The sequence below is a fragment of the Propithecus coquereli genome, unplaced genomic scaffold, assembly GCF_000956105.1.
Source record: "Propithecus coquereli isolate 6110/MARCELLA unplaced genomic scaffold, Pcoq_1.0 Scaffold83, whole genome shotgun sequence".
Classification (NCBI taxonomy): domain Eukaryota; kingdom Metazoa; phylum Chordata; class Mammalia; order Primates; family Indriidae; genus Propithecus; species Propithecus coquereli.
In genome coordinates this window covers 358,836-374,280 of record NW_012154507.1, presented here as the reverse complement: position 1 = coordinate 374,280, position 15,445 = coordinate 358,836, and the positions used below count along the sequence as shown (strand labels likewise).

The 15,445-nt window shown below is 36.2% G+C and overlaps 1 protein-coding gene across 1 annotated transcript in view; it reads left to right on the top strand.

Moving 5' to 3' along the window:
• The first annotated feature begins 1,059 nt into the window (after positions 1–1,059).
• Positions 1,060–15,445, top strand: part of ACTR10 (actin-related protein 10 homolog (S. cerevisiae)) — a 30,515-nt gene continuing 16,129 nt past the window's right edge. Inside the window, exons 1-7 of the mRNA XM_012663733.1 lie at positions 1,060–1,255; positions 3,596–3,668; positions 6,107–6,189; positions 7,044–7,152; positions 9,073–9,180; positions 11,839–11,906; positions 12,164–12,273. Of these exons, the coding sequence (XP_012519187.1) occupies positions 1,179–1,255; positions 3,596–3,668; positions 6,107–6,189; positions 7,044–7,152; positions 9,073–9,180; positions 11,839–11,906; positions 12,164–12,273 (628 nt within the window). The 5' untranslated portion in view covers positions 1,060–1,178. The remainder of the gene's footprint in view (positions 1,256–3,595; positions 3,669–6,106; positions 6,190–7,043; positions 7,153–9,072; positions 9,181–11,838; positions 11,907–12,163; positions 12,274–15,445) is intronic.

Genomic DNA, 15,445 nt, shown 5'->3' with positions numbered 1-15,445 from the left:
AGCCACAAGGCTGCAACCCCACTAACTCTAGTTACCCGAGTAGGGCCTAAATCCAGTATAACCTCATCCCAACTTAATTACATCTGCAAAGACCCTAGTTCTAAAAAGGCCACATTCTGAGGTTCCTGGTGGGCAAGACTTTTGGGGGGACACCATTCAACCCAGTACACCAGCTAAATGCTGGTGTTCTCCACGGTTCTACCCTTGAACCTCTTCTTACTGTACACCCTCGCTTTTGACATTTTCTACTCCCATATATACAGTTAAAGCTCACATTTGTAGAACGAAAATATTTTCACAGAAAGCTGTGAAACCATAAAGATGTGAACAGTCCACTTTCACCACAGCATTCCTATTGTATTCTGGCACAGAGAGATTTGGTAACTTTCCTGGGGTTGCATAGCTCCTCGGTTTCAGAGTAAACAAGGACCTTTGGTTCAGTGTTCCTTCCACCACAGTGACTAAACTACCTGACTGATCCTCCATAGATAAGATTCATAGATGCTACTTTAGCTGCTTTTTTGGATTAAAATAAAAACTTTCAGCATAATGACTATGCCAAATAAAGCGTTGTCTGTACGTTATTACTCTCTAAAGCATCAGTAGGCTATGCCTTGCAATCGGAAAGCCTTAGTGTCCGTTCCCGGCATTGGGAGCTTCGGTTCCTACAAATAAGAAAACACCTATCCTCGGTATTTCTTGCGAGATCAAATGATAGGCAAAACGCCTGGCACACAGTAGGGGCTCAGCATCACTTGCCCCTAAAGTGCACGCGTCAAAACTTCCGAGTTTCCGTCTTCCCTCACAGATCGCTTGGCAGACGCGCAGGGGGGCCGCTGGAGGGCGTGCCGGGAGGAAGGACCCGGAGGCCGGCTCCGCCCCACTCGGGGCGCCGGACGCGCCTGGTTTCCTGGGCCCTCCGCGCCGCCGCACTCAGACCCGCGGCGCCCTAGCCTCTTCCTCCCTAGTCCTCCAGACGGTGCAATCTGCAAGCACTTGGGTCAACGCGGAATAAGGCACGGCCTCGGACAGCCCGGGGTGGTGCGCCGTGGCCGCGCGAGGCCCCCGCCTTAGCCGTCGCCGCCGCCCGAGCGCCAGAGCCCCGGCCCCGCCCCCCGCGGGTGGAGCTCTGTCGGCCGCGGCGTCGGCGCCCCCTCCTTTTGGGCTCCCTCGTCACCATGCCGCTCTACGAGGGCCTGGGGAGTAGCGGGGAGAAAACGGCGGTTGTGATCGACCTGGGAGAGGCCTTTACCAAGTGAGTGGCCGTGGCGCCGGCTGCGGTCAGCCCGAGGGGAGGGTGGATGGCCGAGCCCCAGGAAGGGCCCGGGTCCTCATCGCAGGCTCACAGGCAGCTCCGGGCCTCTCCCTTTCTTCGCTCTAGCTCTCTTGCAAATGACGGCCTTTATTACCACCTTGGGCGATGCGAATCCTGAGGACGACTGGTGGGGGTGATCGGGCTGTGACTCCCAGAGAGGGCCCAGGAAGGTTCCGGAGAATAGCCCTCGCTGCCACCTCGGATCGTCACCCCAAACCGAACGGACCTTTTGGGATCCATCATCTGTGCAGGGGATGACAGCGATGATCTAGGCCCCGCTTACCCTGGGGCTCAGCTGGTTAGGAAGGCAGCAACCGAATTGGAATGCTTGATGATGTTCCATCATGAAACATTTATTGAATGGAGCTTCTGTTGGTGCTGGAAATACAAATATGTTTAAGACAGGCCTATTGCTCTTCAAGAATAGGGAATCAAATTAGGGAAACTGGGCACATAAACAAAGAGGTGAAACTCTATAGATAAGACTCTGGAAATCTTTTGTTGGCCCCCTCTAAACTCTTAGGTTACGTTTAACATGTTTTAAAAGACAACTTGTAAACACGAGAATAGTAGGTTCAGTTAACCTTTTGGATGGCAGGATCCCTTTAAGGACCAGATGAAAACCACAAATGCACAAATCTTAAGATATTTGCACACAGTTTCAGGGGATTGGCAGGGTCTTTGCACCCGAGATTAAGAGTCCTTGTAGTGGGCTCCAGAGAGAGAGAAGTGATAGGCAATACATCAAATATATATGTGTACACACACACACACACACACACACACACATACGATTTCTGAAATGAAAACATTTGAAAAATCTTTGTGACCTCCAAGCATTTTCTAACATAGAGTAAATATTTAAATAACCATTTTTTGAATAAGTGGCCAGAAGAGCCTGTTTAAAAATTGGAGCTCAGGAGCTCCAGAATTGGATTCAACATAGTCCTTGATTATGACATTCTCTTACTGTTCTATGCAAGGCTTTCCCTTATTAATTTATATTTTCTTGTTTATTTAAAAATTTATCTTAATAGCATGATAAATACCTTGAGACCACTACTCAAAGATGTTTTGGTTGTACATTGAAGAAGCAGCAAAAAGAAATTAGACAGGAAGACAATTATTAGAAATAAAAGCAGGAAGGCGATAAGATGAATATATGAAGTAAAAGAAAGGAATTGAAGCTACTTAATGGGTTGCATGCTGGGGAATTTGAGGAGCACTAGTGCAAGTGAGCATGGAGATGGGGATAGTAGAAGATGAAGAGAGCTATTTGGGGATAGGAAGAAAGCAGTACAAAAACTAGACAAGACAGGAAGAGGCGATATTAAGACTATGACTAGCATGATGATCATTTTTAGCAAGTTTTTAAGCAAAGTTTTGTTTTACTAATATAAAATATGGAAGTAGCTAAATATTCAAGAAAAAAATAATATTTTTTAAGGAATGAAATATATAATTTTTAAAATGATACCAATGAAGACTACTAATATGGACAGCTTATTGTATGAGTTCACTAAGTATGAAATATGATTATAACTGTCAAATATGCATAGTTAAAAAAATAGACTGAAAGCAAACACACCAATATGGAAGCTAATAATATTAGAATGAAGGAATTATGAGTGATTCATCTGAATTATATGAATGAAGTCACATAGTATAGTACAGATCCAGGATTATAGCAACGTCTTGCCTAAAATTCACCTAAAATTAAAAATGGGGGGAAAAGGAAATATTACCCTAAAATAATATCGTTGACCCTTGAACAACACTGGTTTGGACTGTACGAATCCACTTTTATATGGATTTTTTCCAATAAATACAGTTGATCCCCAGTATCCTGGGGTTTGCATCTATAATCAAACGCGGATCAAGAATACAGTATTCACAGGATGGATGTGAAACCTGCAGATATGGAGGGCTGACTGTGGGAATTGAATATGTGTAGATTTGGGCATCTGTGGGGTGGGGAGGGTGGGCGCCTAGAACTAATCCCCTGTAGATACAGAGGGATGACTGTACACTGGTTTATTTCAGTATCACTAATTTTAAATAATTTGATTTTTTCCTTTAATACACAATTATTAATAGATGGCATTAACTTCTTAGTTTTTTGAGGGGGAGGGGGGTCCCTTTGCATCAAAGATATTTCCATATGTTTCTGTGACCATTGTTTTGAAACAAATACAGTGATATTTAGAATTACTAAACACTAGAATGACAAATATTTAGAATTCTGTAAGTTGAGTGTTTCAATTTTCTATTTATTTACAGGTGTGGATTTGCTGGAGAAACTGGTCCAAGATGTATAATTCCTAGTGTGATAAAAAGAGCTGGCCTGCCTAAGGTATTTTTTAAAACAAATGAGCAAAATAAATACTGTACTATAAAGTATTTTTAAATATGACTTCAAATAAGATTGGTTAGAATAGTGCTAAATATGTGACTTACAGCTATATTTCCAAGAGAACTTTTTAAAATCTACTTTATCAAGGTCTAATTTGCATATCATGAAGTTATGATATATAGCCACCACTACAATCCAATTTTAGAATATTTTCATCACCTCAGTAAGATCCCTAATGCCATTTACAGTTAATCCTCATTCTTACTCCTAGCCCACCACTGATATGTTTTCTGTTCCTATAGATTTGCCTTTTCTGTACATTTTATATAAATGGAATCATATAATATCAAGAGAAAATTTATAACCTTAGTAAAATACTTTTATAAGCCTAGTATAACATAATCACTGAATAATTTTATTCTTACCTTATTTAAAATATGTCAGGCGTTCGTTCCCTTATCTGTAGTTCTAAAATTCAAAGAATTTTGAAAAACAAACTTTTTTTTGACATGGGGGTCTCGCTGTGTTGCCCAGGCTAGTCTTAAACTCTTGGGCTCAAGCAATCCTCTTGCCTCAGCCAACAAGTAGCGGGGATTACAGGTGCAGCTCAAAAAACACTTTAGTAAGTTTCTTGCCAAAGCTTATTTGGCAAATTAGGAATTACAACCAATAGAAAGAATAATTTTACATTCCATAAAATTGATCTGTTAAAAAAATAAGATGTAGGTCTTTCTGTGGTCACATTATATATTCATTCCTGAAAAACTTCTGTTCTGCAGTATGATACATTTTTTAAAAAAACAAAGCAGGCTTATGGGAAAAATGAGGTTGGGGTAGACCATACAAAACCCTGTAATCAGAGCACTAGCAAAAACAATGATTGATACCTTAGGGGAAAATCTAAATAGTATTGGCTGGCCACTGAGTGTGGATATTAAAATAAAATCATAGATTAAAATACTGGCCAGTGGGTGCTGAGACAAAGCAGATGGAAGCAAGTTCTGAGCCAGTGGGACTGTTGTTAAATAGAGACTAGGAGGAAATACAGCCAATAGAGTCATGAAAGGATACACTTTGAGGAGGGAGCCCCTGGGGTAGGAAGTTATTTAAATTTTCTTAAATATCTGGAAGGATATCTACCTGTGTAACCATGGAGTTGATGACTTTCTTTTTCTCGAGGAAGGTTATAATTCTGCTATTTTTAGCTATAATTTTAGCTTCTCTTGGTTAATATGAACTAGTACAACTTTAACGTTATACTAACATTACACCCTTATTTAGCAATTGTATATGCGTTTTATAAAAACATGTTGTAGCAGAATAGACTAGACCATCGATTTATATTCGGCATTGGAATGCATCAGAAATCTTTTTAATTACACTTGATTAGGGAATGATTTCATTGATTTTAAAATTTTCTGCAAATCATTGAACAAACCAGAAATATAGTGGATATTTGTGGTATGATATTCAAAAATGTGATGGAAGTTCCTGTTTATTAATTTTTCATGTAATTTTGCTTTATAATAATTGGCATTACTCTGTTACTAGATAGATTTCTGACTGGACTTAGAACTTTTACATTCTCATTGGCATTTAGTGCTTTGAACTTTTATCTTCATTTGAAAAGACAAATGTATATAAAGATTACTTATATTTGACTATATATGGTTCGCAACCTTCTTTAAGCCACATAAAATGAGGAAATTAGCCAAGCTGATGATGGTCTTCCCTTTGAAAGAGTAAATGAAGAGAGGTGTGCCAATGATGCATCACTGTGCTTAGAGCTTTCTCAGGATCATAAATGAAGCCCTTGTTATATATTAGTGTTGACTTAGCACTTACGGTTTGGTAGTGTTTGCATATGCTGCTTTTGTGCTAATGGTATTTGTTCTCATTTGTACAACATATATTTATGAACAACCTACTATGTTCCTGGCACTGTATCATTTGAAGAAGGATGTATCAGACGCAAGCCAAAACAGTTCTTGCCCCATGGAACTTATAGTCTAACAGAAAGTTAAACATTTTATAAGTAATTAAGCGTGGTGATGTTGCAAAAGGGAAGATATTAGTGCCTTGGAAGTGACTCATGGGGACTGAACCAAGTTTGAGGAAGCCTGTAATGCTTTTTGGTGAATGCTGATTTTTATCATCAGTCATGCTAAAATGATAAGTCAGATGGAGGGAAGATGCATATGAGTACAGCTTTTACCTATGAACACGTGCTTCTATTACCACAAACCAAAAAATTCCATAATCTTAGATATGCCATTTCTTGAGGATTTCTAATTTAAGATATTAATCTGTATTTAATTTTTGTATCCTTAATACAAATTGCAATTTATTTATTACCAGAAAATGCATTGGTAAAATAAAACACAGTTTTAATCTGAGATTATTTTATTATATAAATTAATCATTTTAATTTTTTACAGCCTGTCAAAGTTGTTCAGTATAATATCAATACAGAAGAATTATATTCCTACCTAAAGGAATTCATCCACATCCTGTATTTTAGGTAAGATGCGATTGCTTTTTGGGTTTTTTCCCTAGGTTGTTTTTTTGTTTTGTTTTGTTTTGTTTTTGTGACTAGATAGAATTTCCTAGTGCCAGTCATAGTAATATTTGGTTGATGCAAAAAAAAAAAAAAAACTGACTTTCACTTCAATTTTTACTTGCTTATTTTCAACCTTTTCAAAAATATACTTGAAGACTAGAAAACTAACAAACATAAGGAAATATTGAAAATCAAATGTCCATTAATAAAGGGGATTGATAATTAAATTACTATACATCCATACAGTGAAACACTGTGCATTCATTAAAAAAGAGTTCTGTATCTAAATGCAGTAGTACAGAAAGGTGTTTTAGATATATTGATAAGTGGGAAAAAGCAAGTTGAAGAGCATCATCTATGGAATGAATATTTCTGTTAAAATATATGCATACATATTCACAAGAATGAAAAATATACAAACTGCTCTCAGTGGTAGTTTCTGGGTAGTAGGAGTATAAAGTTCTTGTATTTTCCAAGTTAAAAATGTCTGTAGTGTTTGGAGTTTTGTAAGCCTATATTACTTTTGTAACCTAATAAAAGAAAATCATTTTAATGGCTCAAGTTAATAATCATAGTAGGCTATAGTTTTAGTTTTCTGAAATAAATGAGCTAATAAAGTTCTGGCACAGTGCATGGCACATAGTAAGAGGTCAGAAACAGTATCTTTCAGGGGTAATAAAATGAAGATGTCTTTTCGTTTTAAAGCTTCTTAAGCTAAGGTGGTATAATTTCTCTATTGTTATCAAATTGCATTACTTACCAAAATAAATACAAACTTTTATTTACTTTTAAAAAACAAAATTATCACTTTTCAGGCATCTATTGGTGAATCCCAGAGACCGCCGAGTTGTGGTTATCGAGTCAGTATTATGTCCTTCCCACTTCAGAGAGACACTCACTCGTGTTCTTTTCAAATATTTTGAGGTACCTGTTTTTAAATCAACTGAATAAATTGCTTTTGAAGTTGAAATAAAAGTGATAAAATTCTTATTTGTCAGGGAATCTTTCTTCCCTTTTTTTGGTAGGTACTCAAAACTTAAACTAAAAAAGGTTCTCATTTTATCTCTTTTATTGTAGATACTACACAGTTGAGGAACCAGATGACAGAAACCTCTTCAAATTGACCATTTATTTTTTTCCTTAGTATGGTTATTTCATGCTTAATTAGCATTTCATACAACCCTTAGATAATTAGAGATTTTTTTTTTAAATTAGTGTTTGTTATTTATTTTAATGTAGATTTTTTGTTTGGAGACTTTTTCTCAGAATTAAAAGGTGTATTGTGTGCCATCGAGTTTGTGATGTGTTTCTTCCACGTCTTTCTAGCTTCCATTATTTAGTTATACTATTCGGAATTCTTTAATTTTTTCATTTTAATTTTTAAATTAGTGTTTGTTATTTATTTTAATGTAGATTTTTTATTTGGAGACTTTTTCTCAGAATTAAAAGGTGTATTGTATGCCATCGAGTTTGTGATGTGTTTCTTCCACGTCTTTCTAGCTTCCGTTATTTAGTTATACTATTCGGAATTCTTTAATTTTTTCATTTTAAGTTTTAAATTCCTTTTAAATAGAGTATTCAAACAGTCTTCCCCTCAGTGTAAGTGGGCACTGCCAAGAATAAGACTTACCTCTTAATATTAGTAATATGACTTATAGCTTTCATTTTATAGGAGTCAAGATTATTTTAAGACCAAAAATGTGTCTTAAGATAAATACATTTCAAAGTTAGACCAGCATCTTTATCATTTAAATTTTTAAAAATCTCTGCCTCCAAATTTAGTTTTTTTTCAGCAACGGGAAATGGAAGATTGTGTGAAATGTATACAGTATGTAAGATATTAAGCACATACAAATGTATTTTCTTACATACTGCTGAACTCAAAATATACCTAATACCAAAAATCACAATGTCTTATGAGGCAAGGGCAGTTAATAATTCTAAGTTACATTTTGGTAAGGCAGGTACAGAGAAACAGGTCGCATAGCCTCCTGTACTTACTGACATAGATTCAGGAATTTTGTTTGCAGTAGGGAGAACACAAAACAAAAGAAGACAAGTCACGTTAGCTTTCATCTGAATAACGTAGGAGATTCTTAGAGTTTTAGTTGTGTTTGCATTAGTATCCTTGTCTTGTATATTACTAGAATACCTGCTCTAACTATTTAGATAAGGGAAATATAGCCATTATTTTGTCTGCCACTTGATTATGGTGCACTTTCATATTTTGGTTGGATTTCTGGTATTTGCGAAGTCATCAGATCTGCAAATTCTCACTGAAAAAAGTATTAAAAAGAGCTAACTATTTTTGTAGTTTTGTTCTTGGGTTTAATTTTAACTGCTATATTTCAGTGTTTTAAAAATACAGTTCATATTATAAGCTTTGCAAATAAAGATAATCAAGAAAAGTCTTTTTCTGTATTTTCATCTTGCTGGTAAAGGCATCTCTTTATTTTTTTAGTTTAGCATCTTCCTCTGAATTTATGTTTTTGAACCTCCTCTTTTATCCCTTTCAGTTTTCTCTTCCAAAAGAGATAGAACAAGAATTAATAAAAATGCTTCATAATTGTCATTTTGGAATGAAACAACTTAGTTTAAAGTGTTTTTGTTTATTATAGTATATTTTTGATTATTGACTAAATGATTATACTAATATGATTTATGCAAATAAATCAAACAAGTTCTTAATTTAGTGCCATAAAATGGTTCAATAGGTCTCATGATATAATTTAATACAATTTTCCTGTGAATTTTTTCAAATATATTTTAATATAAGGCAGATACCTTCAGATTCGACACTTACTCTGGTTTTGTTGTTGTTGTTTTGATTGTGTTGTTTTCCAGGTTCCATCTGTCTTGCTTGCTCCAAGTCATCTAATGGCTCTTCTGACACTCGGAATTAACTCTGCCATGGTCCTGGATTGTGGATACAGGGAAAGCCTCGTGTTACCTGTATCTTTTTTATCAATCAGCCAATTTTGCAGTTTGAACTCTACTTTAACTATAATAATTAGACTTATTACAAATGATTTTTATTCTATTGAACTATTTTGGATTACCATATACAAATACAAATTACCATGTGAAAAAAGTTCACAGGATTGTAAGACCTAAGTTTACTTTTTATAGAAGTTGTCAAAAAAAAAAAAAGGAAGTTGTCATTATGATTTGGTCCCAGTATATACTCCAGGAGCAGACGTTATGAATATTAAGTTTTCAAAAGGAATATCAGCTAATTAGGATGTGTCAAAGAAGTTGACTAGGATAGGTTCTAGGAAAAAAATCATATGAAGAGTAATTGGAGAAACTGAAATGAGAAAGTTCAATCAAGAAAAATTAAAATTTAATGGGCCGGGCAAGGTGGCTCACGCCTGTAATCCTGGCACTCTGGGAGGCCGAGGCAGGCGGATTATTTGAGCTCAGGAGTTCACGACCAGCCTTAGCAAGAGCGAGACCCCGTCTCTCCTAAAAATAGAAAAATTAGCCAGATGTGGTGTTGCTTGTCTGTATTCCCAGCTACTCGGGAGGCTGAGGCAAGAGGATTGCTTGAGCCCAGGAGTTTGAGGTTGCTGTGAGCTAGGCTGACGCCATGGCACTCTACTTGGGGTAATAGAGTGAAACTCTGTCTCAAAAAAAAAAAAAACAAAAACTTAATGGCAACTTGAAATCTGCCTTCAAATAGCTGAAGGGCTTACTATAGAAAAGTGAATCCTTTTTTTTTTTCTCTCTTCAGAAGCTATCATGGATGTACCATGGGTTTATGAGCTTGGGTACTGAAATCAACAATATAATAAGTGTAAATCTCAGCTATGCTTCTTACTGTTTTCGTGATGTTGGTCAGATAGCTTAGTCTCTCTAAGCCTTGATTTCATCATCTATAAAATGAGGGTATTAATATTTCCATCTCAGGAGAGTTATGTGGGTTGAGTGAAGTAATGTATGTAAAGTGTTTAGCATAGGACCTGGCACATAGTAACTTGCTCAGTAAGTGCTATTATTTTTATATCATTCACCATAGAGGAGACCTTACTAATAAGTTCCCAAAATGGAATTACTGACTACGTGAACTGGTACATTTCTTTTCATTGTAAACCTTTAAGCAGAGTATAGGTAAATGTCTCTTAGAATTGTCACAGTGGACATTGCTTCATTGAGAGGGAACTTAAAGTACATGAATGTAAGACTCTTGCAATTTTGAGATCTTCATGTATATTTATTAGAAGAAACATTCATGGGAAGAGAATGAAAAATCATTAACTCTTAAGGAACTAAATCAGGCAGTAGTGTTTTAAATATCAAGTACTTTGTGATTAATTCTCAAAACAACCCTGCAACATGAGTACTATTTTTCTCATTATATAAATGAGAAAATTGAAAATTGGGATGGGTAGTTGACCAAAGTTTATGTAAACATATAACCAGGATATAAACTGATGTTTATATCCAAAGCTGATGCTCTTACCAGTATACTTTTTACCTTTTTATAACTATTGTACTTAAGAACACCAATCAAAACAATATGTAAAGTAAGGTAGCAAACCCACAATACAATATTGTCTGCTTTCCTCTCAGCTCTGCCCAACAGAAATTAATGTGGTCATATATGTAACTTAAAGTTTTCTAAAGAGTCACATTTTAATTTATTTATGTATGCATTATTTATTTGTTTATTTATTTAGATACAAGGTCTTCCTCTGTTCCCCAGCCTTGAGTACAGTGGCATCATCATAGCTCACTGCACCCGCAAACTCCTGGGCTCAAGCGATCCTCCTGCCTCAGCCTCCCGAGTAGCTGAGACTACAGGCATGCACCACCATGTCTGGCTAATCTCAAGAGCCACATTTTTAAAAGCACAAATAAAAGAGTTGAAATGATTGATACATTTTGTTTAATCCAGTATATTCAAAATATTCCAATATACAATCAAAACAAAAATTATAATGGGATATTTTAGAGTTTTCTTATATTAAAGTCTAAGTTTGGTGTGTTGTTTACTCTTACAGCACGTCCCCGTTCAGACTAGCCATATTTCAAGTGCTCAATAGCCACATGTGGCTAGTGGCTACCTTATTGTATGCCTCAGCTTTAACTGATGAATTGTGTGCATACATGTGTGTATTTTTATTCTATTTTCTTTGGTGAAGTATATGAACAAAGACTTACTCTTGGATTTTTCTGTAACTCTTTTAAAATTAAGAATTTGTCAACAGGGCCAGGAATGGTGGCTCCCACCTGTAATCCTAGCACTCTGGGAGGCTGAGGCAAGAGGATCACTTGAGGTCAGGAGTTCAAGATCAGACTGAACAAGAGCGAGACCCCGTCTCTACTAAAAATAGAAAAAATTAGCTGGGTGTGGTGGTGCACACCTATAGTCCCAGCTACTTGGGAGGCTGAGGCAGGAGGATTGCTTCAGCCCAGGAGTTTGAGGTTGCTGTGAGCCAGGCTGACATCACGGCACTCTAGCCTGGGCTACAGTGCAAGACTCTGTTTAAAAAAAAAAAAAAATTTGTCACCAAAGCTGATTTAGAACAACATTGCAGAATGTGGGGAAAATATCAAGAAAATCACACTTTATCTCCTAATATAGTAATATCCTTGACTGCTCTATAGATATATGAAGGAATTCCAGTACTAAATTGTTGGGGAGCACTCCCCTTAGGAGGAAAAGCTCTTCACAGGTAAGTTTCTTGGAATTTAGCACATTATCTTCACATGTGCCACAAAAACAGATGCTAATGAGTTTATTGATCAGTGTTGTGATGTGGACATTTAATTTTATTCTATTTTCTATTAGCTTTGAGTATTCATCTTTTAAGAATAAAACTATTTTTATTTACAGCATCAAAATCTTTTATGTAGTAAAAATATCAAATAAGAAAAGGATATCAGTTGCAATATTTTAATTCCAGTAACTTTTTTATTTTTTTTAATTCAGGGAGTTGGAAACTCAACTGTTGGAACAATGTACCGTTGACACAGGTGTTGCTAAAGAACAGAGCCTTCCTTCAGTGATGGGTAAATTCATTTTAAGCTGTTTAAGAGCATTTTACTTTCTCTTTTCATTTCTTTACCTTATATTTTAGTTTTTGCCCCATTGCATGGTTATTCTCTTTTCCCTCCTACCACTCTGATAATACTGCTTCAGTTACAAGTTCATCATTGAGCTCTTAATCACCAAATCCAGTAGTTTTGTGCTAGTCATCCTTTTAACATGTGGCTTATTATGTACTCTTGAAATTCTTTCTTCCCTAAGCTTTCAGGATTCTTTTCCTTTATGGTTTTCTATTATTTCTCTGAGTGTTCTCTCTGGGTTTCCTTTGCTCTTGCTTTCTCTACTGTTATTTCCCTAGGGATTGGTTTTTTTGTTTCTTCTTTCTTCCTACTGGCTTTTTAAAGGTGATCTCGGCCAGGCGCGGTGGCTCACGCCTGTAATCCTAGCTCTCTGGGAGGCCGAGGCGGGAGGATTGTTTGAGCTCAGGAGTTCGAAACCAGCCTGAGCAAGAGCGAGACTCCGTCTCTACTAAAAATGGAAAGAAATTAATTGGACAACTAAAAATATAAAGAAAAAATTAGCCGGGCATGGTGGCGCATGCCTGTAGTCCCAGCTACTTGGGAGGCTGAGGCAGGAGGATTGCTTGAGCCCAGGAGTTTGAGGTTGCTGTGAGCTAAGATGACGCCACGGCACTCTAGCCCGGGCAACACAGTGAGACTCTGTCTCAAAAAAAAAAAAAGGTGATCTCACCTGCTCCCATATATTACTGAGCCAGATTCATCTTCCAAACTTGATATCCATATTTCCAACTGATTATTAGATATAAACTATGCATCTTACTAAGAACCTCAAACTTAAGACTTCCAAAAGTGAACACATCATCTCTTCCCTGTTCGTTCGCTTGTTTATTTTTTGAGACAGAGTCTTGCTCTGTTGCGTGGGCTAGAGCACCATGGTGTCAGCATACCTCACAGCAACCTCAAATTCCTGGACTCAAGTGATCCTCCCACCTCAGCCTCCCAGAGTGAGGCCACTGTGAGGGCACAGGCGTGAGCCACTGTGCCCAGCCAGTCTCTTCCTTCTTTATCTTTATTAGATAAAGACAATGACATCTTCCTTATTTCCCATTTTAGAAACCTGGAAGTTATCATATTCTTTCAATTTTCCCCCAGAAATCTCTTTGAAATTTTACCTCTTTTTTCCATCTTCCACACTACTGAACATCTAAAAACAAAGACATTGTTTTAATCTAGGCCCTCATTTCTTGCTTGGATTATTATAGGAGCCTACTCTATGGACTGATTTAGTCTGTTTTATACTGTTAACTTTCCACAAAATCAATCTGATTATGTTGTTCTTTTGCTTGAGAATTTTTTGTTAGCTCCTACAGGTTCAAATCTAAAATATCTGTTTGATACACAAGTCTCTTCACAATCTAACTTTATTTCCCCTCTTAGCCTTACTCTATCCTTTGTTCATGATTTCAGCTTCAGTAAATTTCTTATAGTCTTCTAGGCACTGTGAGTCCTTGCACAACACTGCGCCTTCATTTATTTTCTTTTTTCACTGGGGATGTTTTTCTTTGCCTACTTGGGTTTTTGATCCCTCTACATGACCCAGCTAGAATGTCATCTTAAATGTAAAGCCTTTCTCATCTTCCTTAAGCAAAAAAATTGTTCCTCTCTCTGTTAAGCCCTTCACAGTATTTATTATAGCACATAAGACACATTCTCATTTGCCCGTTAACTTACTTGTTTCTCCCAGTGGAATTTGAAGATGCCTTTCTATTTATTTTTCAATCTGCAGCACCTAGTGTAGTGCTTGGGCACTGAATAAATGTTGGAAAGGAAAGGCAGGTTTTCAGGAGAGTAAGTCCTGCTTATCATGTTTTCCCATTATTCCTTATTGATAGTTAAAATAATAGTAATTTTCATTATGAAGATCTGATTATAATTTTCCTATTCCAGATAAACTTTGTCACCATTTTAATATATTGTGATGAGTTAATTTATAAAAGGTCTCTAAGGATGATAAGTTCAGTGTAGTCTCCCAAGATGTTTTTAGTAAATAAAATATCTTTAAAACTAATCAGGGAGGAGGAGGAGGGGATGGGCAAAAACCTACCTAACAGTACAGTGAACACTACCTGGTGATGGGCATGCTTATAACCCAGATTCAAGCATAACAAAAGTGATCTGTGTAACCAAAAACATTTGTACCCCCATAATATTTTGAAATAAAAGGAAAAACTAATTACATTTCCTTAAAATTCTAAACCATACCTTCTTGAATACTCTTTCTTCAGTCTAACTTCTTAGACTGAATGTTTCCTTCCTGTACTTCTCAAAGTCTGAGTCTGTGATAGTTAGCCATACAGTCTTACTAAGTACATTGATTTGAAAGGTGTACAATTTTAAATTATATATGAAAATGTTACGCTTTTTATTCTCCTAAATTAACTAATTTAAACTGCAATTTAAATGATTTTTCAGAGCCAGAGCCAGTGAATGCTTCTTGTTTCTATACCTCACTTACAAAATTTAAATAGTTGTGATTGTTTGCTAAGATTAAGGTACCTTTTCCCAAAACAGAATCTACTCCTAGCTAAATTAAAGCCTTTGTTTTCAAGCCTGTCTTACATTTGCCTAAAGAAAACTCTTTCTCATATTACCAAGTTTCTTTGACACATGTTAGAATTTATTTGAATATTCCTAGAGAGAGTATTTAAGTTGTGGAATGCTGTGGTTTTTAACACTTACTCTTAAATTGTAGGTTCTTATAATCAAGTTACATTTCTCACATCTATTTATGGCCTGGTGTCTTTTGGGATGTCTGTACCCTCTTGTGAGATAAATTTTAACACTTGAGGATAGGAATCTTCAAACTTTTTTGATCACATTCTGGCCCCAGAGGTAAAATAAAACTTTGAACATGTACCTTCAATCTGTATGTTTATTTACAAACTATGTATGTACTATTACTACCATATTATGAAATATACAAAAATAAGAACTTGGAAAGGATGACATATTAAAATAATAAATAATTCTAAATTCATACTTACTATTGGTAAAACATTTTTTGCTCCCTCAAAAGTAGTGTAAATATCCTTTTTTAAAAAAAATTGTGGCTTAACATTTTGAATGTATAGTTTTTAAGTTTAACTAATTTTAATACTTAGTTTCAGTGCTCAGAACCAAAAGATATAGCTGACAAGATGTGTAG